Source organism: Cetorhinus maximus, chromosome 11, assembly GCF_964194155.1.
Source record: "Cetorhinus maximus chromosome 11, sCetMax3.hap1.1, whole genome shotgun sequence".
Taxonomy (NCBI): domain Eukaryota; kingdom Metazoa; phylum Chordata; class Chondrichthyes; order Lamniformes; family Cetorhinidae; genus Cetorhinus; species Cetorhinus maximus.
In genome coordinates this window covers 70,128,723-70,139,748 of record NC_135889.1, presented here as the reverse complement: position 1 = coordinate 70,139,748, position 11,026 = coordinate 70,128,723, and the positions used below count along the sequence as shown (strand labels likewise).

The window sequence follows — 11,026 nt, the reverse complement described above, 5'->3', positions numbered from 1 at the left end:
TGAAAATCAAAATCAACAAAGATTCAAGAAATAAGAAAACTATATAAATAGCAAATGTTAGAAATGTACACTTTATTCACAGAATGTCTGATAGCATAATCACAGGATTAGACACAAAGATATATATTTAAAACTGAATGAAGCAACACCTGAAAGAAAACAGTTTTTGTGCAATATCTTTTATGAAATTCATTACTGATAAAACATTTTGCAAGAATTAGTTCTTTAATACACAAAGGTGCAGCCACCTTTAAAAATGTATGTTTCAAAAATTTAGAACTTAAATATATTTTCATTTTTTCTATCAATTGTTGTTGATTTTTCAATATTTTTTGTTTGAACAGTCAGTTCCATTGATGTGCCTAGGCACTGGCCTGGGATATATGACTTAACCCAACTGTTTGAGTGAACAGAATGAAATACAGTGTAATCTGCTTAGATCTGTGCAAGCCTGATTTCTCCGGTTGTTATGATATCCATTAAAAGCAAACAAGGAAGGCAACCTTCTTTCTTTCATCTTTTAAAAGTTTGTGTTTTCCCAGAGATGCAACTGTTATGGGCATAAAACCCAAAAGGCATGGAGATAGAGAATGCAAGACAAGAAGCCAGGACCAGGAGCCGGAAAGACCGGGCTTGAACAGAAATCCAAATCTGGAGAGTATGGTGGGAGACCAAACTCTGAGTTGGAAAACATGAGAGGGTTCTAGACTCAAGAGTTAGGGAATATTGGGTAGGGATCCATGACTGAGAACCGAAAGAGGACCAGGCAAGGAACCACGACCCAGAAATGCAAAGCACAAAAGACTAGAAACTAGAACTGGAGGCAGCACTGAAGTAAAGGCCCTGACATTTTGCAGCTATGTGACTAGTGGAGCCCCAAGCAAGTAGCAAAAACAATTCTGAATGGGCAGTTACATGTTTCATAGGGTTTTCAATGGTGTCCCGCTGGTATTTCAGCCAGTAGAATGCCTGCAGAAACTCTGGGACAAGGTATAAAAATTGTTTTCAAAGTTGTATGAGTACAAGAGATTGCTCCCAGTGTTTGTTCAGATAGCTGATTACACCTGTACAAAATATTTTTTTCAGGCAGATTTGGGTTGTTCAGTTTAGCTGATTCTCTAGGCAGACAGCATTCAAGACAGATATAGAACAATGTCCAGTGACTAACTAGCTTCAAATGTATTGTTAATACAATTCTTTTAATTATTTCACTCAAAGATTAATCCAAATGAGTTCTGCCAGTGATTTATTTCAAGGATGTCTGTACTTTAAATTACCGCACAGAGAAACAGATTTACCTTTCTCAGTGAATAAAGGCTGATCCTAAATTTGGGTGATCTCGCAATTTGTGTCAGTTGATTTTAGCCGAGACAGCACTGGGAGGAAAAAATTAACCAAGGTTACTGTATCCATACAATGAGATCTCCCAGAAAATGTGCATGTGGACATCACGGTTGGATATCCTGCCAACACTCACCATCCAGGCTTTAACACAAAGGAGGCTATTTTGGCAATGGATGATAGTTTCAAACAAGTGATAATGGCTGGACCAGGCTTATCCAATTCATGGCCCACGGGATGCATTGTGGCCCCTGAAGACTAGGGACTCGGCCTTACAAACTTGCTGGGCATTCAATTGATTTATATTTGAAAAATACTGTAAAGCTGCTCAGCCAAACATAGGCTGTTTCCACCCTGCATTTGCTGCTGATAGGTTCACTAGTGCAGAGAGAAACGAGCCTGAGATTGGACAAGCAGGAAACAGTGGGAAGGTAAGTTTTTAAGGTAAGTGCCAGGGCCCGGAAAGTGAGAATGGGGAGTAGGGTGCAAGAGAGCCGGAGTGGGGCCCAGGCGAGCCAAAGCAGGGCCCAGGCAAGCTGGAGCAGGGCCCAGGTGAGCCGGAGCAGGGCCCAGGTGAGCCGGAGCAGGGCTCAGGTGAGAAAGAGCGGGTAAGAGTGAGCTGGAGCGAGGTGCAAGGGAGCCGGAGCGGGACCCAGGCAAACCAGAGCAGGGCCCATTAGCATCTGAATGAGTGAGTGGAGACTGTGAGAGAGTGAGGAGGGAGAGAGAGCATGGGGGAAGAGAGATACTGTGGTGAGGGGGGGGAAGCGACAGTGTGAGGGGGGAGAGAGGGGGGAGAAAGAGAGCGTGAGGGGGAGGGAGTGTGTGGGAGGAGTGAGAAAGAGTGTGTGGGGGTGGGTAGAGAGTGAGGATGGAGAGAGAGGGAGAGTTTGAGGGGGTAGAGAGAAAGTCTGGGGAAAAAGAGAGTGTGGGGAGAGAGAAAGTACGTGGGGAGAGGTGTGAGGGAGAGAGAGAGCGTGAGGAGTTAGAGAGAGCGTCAGGGGTAAGAGAGAATTTGAAGGGGGAGAGAGTGTGTGTGGGGGGAGAGAACGTGGGGGCAGAGAGAGCGAGAGTGTGTGAGGGGGAGAGGGAGAAAGTATAAGGGGAGAGAGAGTGTGTGAGAGAGTAGAAAGAAAGTGTGTGGGGAGAGAGAGTGTGTTAAGGGGGGAGAAGGAGAGAGTGTAAGTGGGGGAAGAGGGAGAGTGAGTTTGAGGGGGAAAGAAAGTGTGTGGGGGAGGAGAGAGGGAGAGAAAGAGTGTGAGGTGAGAGACAGGGAAAGTGAGGGGGAGAGAGGGAGGGGGAGGGTGTGTGAGAGCGTGTGTGGGGGGATAGTGTGTGTGTAAGTCTGGCCCACTCCCAGTCTCAGGCTTCTCATTCACCCTCACCCCCACACACCAACAGGCACTCTCATCCACTCTCATAGTGGGTGCGTGTGAGTGAACACCCTGAGACTGGGGGTGAGCTGGACACACACACTCTCACCCTTTCACGCTCTAATACTTATCTTTATTTATTACACATTTTTTTCATCAATTCATTGCTTTGACATTGCTTTTTTTTTGCTCAGCAAGTTGTTTCTTTCCAAACCTCTTTTTTTGAAATTCATGTTTAATATTGTGCCAAACTTCATCTTTCTGAAATTTTGTTCGTCGGCCCTTGAGTGAGAAAACCTTTGAAAGGTGGCCCCGCCCATGTGAGAAGGTTGGACAAGCCTGGGCTAGACCATCTAGATATGTTAAGCACTTTTCCTGATTTCCATTGACTTCAATGGGAACGAATATCAGGAGACATGTTTAATGTGAGGCTGAGCTATTATCGCTTGTTTTATACTATTATCCAAAGTCAAAATTACTTCTAAAGAATGGTTATTATAGCATCTAAAATGGCATATTCCAGCATGAATCACTGACTTCAGAAGGGATGAAACTTAAGGGAAAAACAGTCAAAACGAATCACAATTATTTGTGCCTATGAGATTTTTTTACTAAGCGATGCTAATGATGATTCGCTCTTTAAAGAAGCAGAAAAAAATTACAACTGCATCAGAAATAGTAAGCAATACTGTTATATGGTCATGATAGTTAATAGTTGAACTTGATAGTGAACAGAAACCAAGTAGCTTTAATCCTGCAAATGACAGCCAATGTTTAATGAGTTCATCCTTCCTAAGAGGCTGAAGATTTAACCTAGAATTTGACAGTCAGGATACTCAAAACTTAATATTTTTTTCATCTCCTACTGAATATTTCAGGTTCTGTGAGCAGATTAAGCTCTTGCTTAATGTATTAGTTTCTCTAAAGTATCTGCTCTTCTTGCTTTTATCCTATATCTATTCCTGGACAGATAATGTATTTCTATTTTTACAGCAACCACCTTTACTTGTAGATCAATGGAATTCAATAAACAATGATTCTTAGTACAACTTCTAGCATTTGTTACATAAGTATAAATTTACCTATAAGCACATCATTGTATACATTTCCATTTAGAAATGTTCTTTGTAAAAGGTAGATTGACTTTTCCCAGGTAGATTGATTTTTGTGTGCACATTTACACTCAAATTGTTTTCAGTGAGCAGCCCAATCTCTTAACCCACCTAAATAAATTATTTGAAATCCACACATCACTTACCTCGCTACAGGAGTTCAACAGAATACATCATAAGATGTGATCACTGTCATTCTGGGGACCTCAGTTTCATCTTGGAAAGCATTTGTTTAGGCCCCATGTCATTAATCTACCCTAAATCTAAAGTTACAATCTCAGTAAATAATCTATCATCATTATACAACTGTAGTGGATTACAACAATTTCAGTAAACTGGAAAGTAAATAGGGTTACAATGTGAACAATTAATATTGGAGGAGGAGAAAAAAGACAGGTGATTAAAACAAAATGTCTTCCTTGTTCTGGACAAAAGACAATCCATCATTGATGGAAGCAAAAGAAGAGTACTTAGATAACAACTTTCATATACATTAGTATTGTTGAAACTAGTTTGACTATTTTGCATAGTAAAGACTTTAAAATATATTTTAACAAAAGTCTGATGCAAAAGCTATCATACATTATTGACAAAGGACACTGTAGTCAGTAAAAATGAAACAGCATAAACAGTTGAAAAATTTAATATAGTTTCAGCTAAAAACTGAGGCTGCAGTAGGAATAAATATAAGTATTCCATATTCCCTTGGTAATTCAAATAAACTTATGTTTATACACATAAAGTCTGCATGCCTGAAGATGCTCCTAGTTCGGTAACATGTTTGACGTTATACAGTTCATAGTATGGCGCAGGCTGAAGTAAAATAGTGTTATCTGAGATGATTAAACACAGACCTGCTGTGCAGTCTTGTTACCATAATACATCTTTTCTATTCCCTCATCCTTACTTCTGCCAGCACCACCACCTTCGCTGTCTGCATACACTCCAAAAAGACAATTTTTCAAAACAAAGCAAAAAAAAAATGACGCCAATAAAACACAAAACAGGAAGATATCAGATTATTTAAGGCTAAAACTTTCTGATAAGAGCTTTGTATGCTCTGTATTGCCTATAGCCTTCTCTAATTTTGTAAGCAAAACATGCATTGAAAAGGACTAGTGTAAAGAGAACATATTATAATTTGATATACATAAGTATTGAAGATAATAGTCATCTTAATTTTAATTTAAAGTGTGAAATCAATCTTCGAAAAATATCCACTCTCCTTTAGGAATACACTCTGCTGGACTTTAATATCCTATTCTGTAATACATTTTATGAGGCATAGCAAAACCTCTTTTTATATATATTTTTTGCTACTACTGAATAAATACAAATTTAATGTGAATCATGCCATAAAACTATATGCAAGAGTTGCACATCATTATTGCATGCTATTTGTGATACTACATGCTAGTCGATGGTAATATTACAATGAATTTAAAATGGCTGAGGTCTTGTATCAAAGCAATAAACATTACATTTCACTACAGCTGGTAAATTAACATCTCAGAATGCATGTAGTGCTAATGAAACTTTGCCCTATTTTGTAAATATTAAATGCAGTATATCTGTCCCATTAAACTTTGAAAATTACAGTAGAATTGTCTTTGATCAAAAATTAGATTTTAGTGTCCATCAAAAAGTTCCTGAAGTTACGTAAAACGATCAGAATTCATTTTCCTCAGTTTGGGAGGAAGGTTTCCCTCAATCCTTGAACCACCTGCTAATCTCTGTAGCTTTGGTGGCAGCTCTGCCACAGATTGGCTCATTGGGTCACAGGTCACCTTACTGGTCTTTGGCACCAGTTTTTCCTCAGAATTTCCAGGAACTGAGCTGATTCGTTGGAGCTTCATTGGCAGATCTCCCATACTGTATGCTTTTTCTGAGGTGGTAGAACTCATTCTTAGTAATTTTTTTGGTAGGTCTTCCCTCCCTGTGATCTTCTGCAGCTTCAGCGGTATCCTGGTACTTAGATCATCAAGACTATCGAAGCAGTCCATAGAATCATTTCTATCTGGTATAGTGCCCCTGCTGTTGTTAACAGCTGGGGCCATCAAAGGAGAGGTCATAAACAGCATTTCCTCTTGTTCTTTCACACTGTACGGTGGTGTTGGAATTTCAAATGTTGCATGAAATTGTGAGTAGTCTACTTTGAAGAATCCTTCTTCCAAAGAAATAACTGGGAAAAAACGGTTACCCCAGAGAACTTCATCTTCTGTGTATGATGTCCTTGCTTGGCATGTCATGCCTAGAGGGAAAATACAAATGTAAGTAAATAATTATGTCAGAATTTAAACTAGACATGCTGTATTAATCTGATAATTTGATTCTTAAAATTTTATATGTGGATAATTTAAAACAAGTTTTTAGAGTCAAAAATCAGGCACCTAATTAATACCCCATCAACAACCTTATGTCAATCAATTGGAAACAGAACCCTGGATTGTTGCATGCCAGTAAACAAAATCCCCTCCCCACAAGTATTATCAATCACAAAACTCAATCACTGCTGAACACATCACTGGTATTTAAATCTATTCCATACAGATATAAAAAACTGACACATTGGGTGGAATTTAATCCAGGTGACATGGGTCTTGCCCGCTGGTTGGAGAGTTGGTGAGAGCCCGGCATCGCCCCCTTTGGGGAAGGTCTACCATTTTAAGTGCCTATCAGGTGCACAACTGGATACTGTCAGGCTTTCCCTGGAATTAAGGACCCTGGTGGCAGAAATTCCACCCCGAGAGCTGCCAGCCAATCAGAGGCTGGCAGCTCTCCACTGCAGGCAGCACCATCAGGAGAGGTCGCAGCTGCCGGCAATGCACCCACCAGAGGGACCCAAGGCAAAAAGTGCGGGCAGGATGGGGGTCACCAGATGAGGGTCACGAGAAAGCAGGATGCAAGGGCAGGGAGGGCTTTCAGTGTGCAGCGCCACCCCTCCACCCCGATGCCAAGTCCCTCAATCAAGCACTGTGCCTTTGAATGAGGGAACCCCCCGCCTCCACCCCAGGAGCCCACAAGCAACTATGACAAGGGTTAGCTTTATGGGCTTCCCACATGCTGAGTTCCTCGCCTGCTGTTGCTTGAATACCGGTGGTGTGAAGATGAGGCCCCTAAGTGGGTATTAATTGCCCAGATAAGAGCCTCCATCAGTCTCCGGGTAGGAAGGCCATCCACTAGCCTTCCTGCCCCAGACTTAATCGGGCGGAGCTGGGAAGGCAGTGGGGTTCCCATTTAATGCTCTCACACCTGATTAAATAACCCCTGCCTCTAAACTCGTTGATGGTGGTCATTAAAAAAAGTCCATTGCTGTATCATCAGAAGCTGTGTGACCTATAATTGAAATATCTCTGCTCAAGTCAGAAAAGTAACCCGAACTGGATAGATACATCCTAGGTTATTTGGGAAGTAAGGGTGGAAACTTCAGGCACAATCTTCCAATCCTCCTCAGCTATGGGAGTGGTGCTAGAGAACTGGAGGAGTGTAAATGTTACATGCTTGCTTAAAAAGGGTGACAGGGATAAACCTGGCAAATACAGGTCAGTTAATCTAGCGTCACTGGTGAAAAAGCTTTTAGAGGCAATAATCCACAAGAACACAAGAATTAGGAACAGCAGTAGGAAATTTGGCCCCTCGAGCCTGCTCACCATCCAATAAGATCATGGCTGATCTGATTCTGGCTGTAAGTCCACTTTCCTGTCTGCCTCATAATCCTTAAATCCCTTATCGATCGAAACTCTATCTAACTCAGGCTTGAATATATCACAAAACTCAATCACTGCTGAACACATCACTGGTATTTAAATCTATTCCATACAGATATAAAAAACTGACACATTGGTTGGAATTTAATCCAGGTGACATGTATATTCAATGACCCAGCCTTCACTGCTCTCTGGGGAAGAGAATTCCACAGACTAACAAACTCCTGAGAGAAAAAATGTTCCTCATCTCAGTCTTAAATGTCCTAATTTTTAAACTGTGTCCCCTAGTTCTAGATTTCTCCACAATGGGAAACATCGTCTCAGCATCCACCCTGTCAAGAACCCTCAGGATTTTAATGTTTCAGTAAGGTCACCTCTCATTCTTCTAAACTTCATTGGTATACACCCAACCTGCTCAACCTCTCCTCATAAGACAGCCCGTTCATCCCAGGAATCAGTCGAGTGAACCTTCTCTGAACTGCTTCCACTGCAATTATATTCTTTCTTAAGGAGACCAAAACTGTACACAATATTCCAGATCCTGGACAAAATTAACTGACATTTGGAAAAATATGGGCTAATAAATGAAAATTAGCACAGATAAAGTCAAATTATGTTTCACTAACTTGATTGAGTTCTTTGATAAAGTAATGGAGAGGATTGCTGAGGGTAGTGCAGTTAATGTTGTGAACATGGTTTTTCATATTGACTTTATTGATAGAGGCGGAGAGTACAAAAGTGAGAAAGGTATGCTAAATCTTTATAAAACACTGGCTTGACCTCAGCTGAAGTATTTGCAGAGATGTACTACAGAGAGGCTTCTTTAGTTGAACAATGAACTTTATTTACAGAGCTGTTGGATTAGCTGCCTGCTTCTAGCAAGGCTACAATACAATCTCCTGATTAGGAAAACTCCACCCACTTATGAGATTCCCCATGCTCAGTGTTGGTTGGCTGTTCTGACCACGTGACCCTTACATAGTAAGGCTAGCCTTAAAGCAACAATCACCCAATCCCTCCCCCTTTAATTCCTTGTGTTACATTCCTTACCCAAATTACTTTATACAGGTGAATAGAAAATAATATCAAAAATCTGAGAAATAATCACACTTGTACTTTGTCATGAATTCAGATTATACACTTATACACTTTGGACCAGCAATTACGAATCAAGTTGTTGAAGGGGTTTCCTGTTCCGGGTAAAGCGGTATAATTCTATAGCCTGAGGCTCTCCTACAGTTCACTAACAGGACCTGCAATAACAGGTACCTCTTTTGGCACAGGCAGTTCATTACTATTTGATTCAATGGAGACATCAGTTATGTCTATATCAGGTCGATCAGGTACTTCGGTGCTTATGAATTCGATAACACTCCTTGATGACAACACTGACTGTGGAAGCATCTCCCTGCTCCTCAGGTGATCCACGTGTTTACAAACAATCTGGCCTTCCATGTCTACTTGGTATGAAAGGGGTCCGGTCTCACAGTCAATAACCCAACTTGGACCGCTACTGAAGTTTCTTACCTATACGGCTTCATTCACCATAAATTCCTGGGCTCCACTACGCAAATCGTGGCTTGTTTACTGATTGCCTTGGCTCTTCTCTACCCTCCCTGGCAAATTTGGAAATATGGGGCTCTGCCTCCTTCTGAGATGATGTTTCATAAGCAGTTCTGCTGGTGGAATTTTCGTTGTTGCATGCAGAGTCATGCGGTAGATGAGAAGGGAGCGTGAGATTTTGGTTTTGGCAAGGAGGCCAATACAGTCAATAAGTTGTGTAAAAGTTGCAAGTAGTTTACTATCCCTAAAAATGGTTTGAGTTCAGTGATATTTGTGAGGAAAGGTACCTCCTTTATCGCCTTAACCTTTTCTTCCATGGGTGTAATCTTTGTACCCCAGATAAGTAACCTTGGTGACTTGGAAAGCGCATTTCTCCATTTTTAGGTGAACTCCCACTTCCAGAAATCTTTTTAATACCTCCTCTAAATTTGCTAAATGCTCAGCACCTGTCGATCAAGTCATGAGGATATAGTCAAGGCATACTACAATCTGTGGTAACCCCTGTAGCAAACTCTCCATCATCCTTTGAAATATTGCACATGCCGAAGGCACACCGAAAAGGAGGCGTGTATACTGGAATAGGCCTTTGTGTATGTTTATTGTGACATATCCCAGGGGTGTGTTATCCAACTCAACTTGCATGGTACGCGTGGCTCCTATCCAACTTAGTGTAGGATTGACCACCTGCCAGCTTTGCGTACAAGTCTTCAATTCTTGGAATTGGATATTTATCCAACTTGGCAGCCTGATTAACTGTTAGCTTATAATCGTCGCAAATGTGGACGTTATTATCCAGTTTCAATATGGGGACGTTAGGTGCTGCCCATTCTGAAAATTGAACCAGCTGTATGATGACTAGTTCCACCAACCTGTTTAACTCAGCATCCACTTTTTCTCTTAAGGCATATGATACCGGTCTTGACTTTAAAAAAAAATAGGGAAGTTGCCTCTGCATCAACATAAATCTTGGCTTGCAAGCCTTTGATTTTTCCTAATTCAATGCGAAAGACGCTGTCGTATTTTTTGAACAATTCTAGCAGTCCTCCTGCATGCACTTGAAAAGTCTCAGACAATTTAACCTGATTTCTTTCAGCCAGTCATGGCCCAGAAGGCTTGGTCCTTCCCCAGTCACTATTATTACTGGGAGCTGGGCTGACTGCTGCCCATAGCTCACAGGTACCATGCCAGTGCATTTTACTTTTATTGCTTCTCCCATGTAAGTCTTCAACAGAGCAGAAGTCCTCTCTGGGCTCAAGGATTGGGTACCTTCTCTCAGGTACTAAAATGTATGCCATCCATCACTGTGACTGATGCCCCTGTATCCACCTCCATTACTAGAGGTTTCCTGTTTACATGGAGTGTGACAGTAATAGGGTCTGCCTTGACTGCATTAAGATTAAAAAGAGAGTGAATGTCAGAATCAGTTACTTCAGGCTCTTTCACATTATGTACTTCTAACATCTTCTCTGGCTGGTTACTTAGCAGTCTGGACTTAGCTCAGCACTGCTTTGTCAAATGCCCTATTTTTCAACAGTAACAGCATTCAGCCTCCTTAAATCTACATGTTTCGGGAGTGTGGTTATCCCCACATCGGTAACATTTTAACTTCAGGATCACTGTCTGATTGCCTCTGGTATTTTTTCTGATTTCTGGGTAATTGGGAATGATTCCCGCTCCGCAGCTCTTCAGCGGTTTAAGTGCCACGCCTGGCTGCAGGTTCCCGCCCTAACTGGTAAACGCCGCCGTTTTGCAAGCTCTGTAGCTCCTGCAAATCTTTTTCAGTGCTTTCCATGGCCAGCGCTATCTCCATTGTTCATTTAAAAGTTATATCGACTTCTGCAAGCAATCGGCACTGAAGGCAAGGTTGTGCACGCCACAAACTAGCAGAACCTGTACCATGTCGTTCAAGGTCACTCTGAAATCACGATGC

General features: G+C 41.5%; 1 protein-coding gene across 1 annotated transcript in view; it reads right to left on the bottom strand.

Moving 5' to 3' along the window:
- Window positions 1-4,444: 4,444 nt before the first annotated feature.
- LOC144686675 (G protein-activated inward rectifier potassium channel 1) overlaps window positions 4,445-11,026 on the bottom strand; it is a 262,264-nt gene continuing 255,682 nt past the window's right edge. The window contains exon 3 of the mRNA XM_078552194.1: window positions 4,445-6,077. Coding sequence (XP_078408320.1) covers window positions 5,482-6,077 — 596 coding nt within the window. The 3' untranslated portion in view covers window positions 4,445-5,481. The remainder of the gene's footprint in view (window positions 6,078-11,026) is intronic.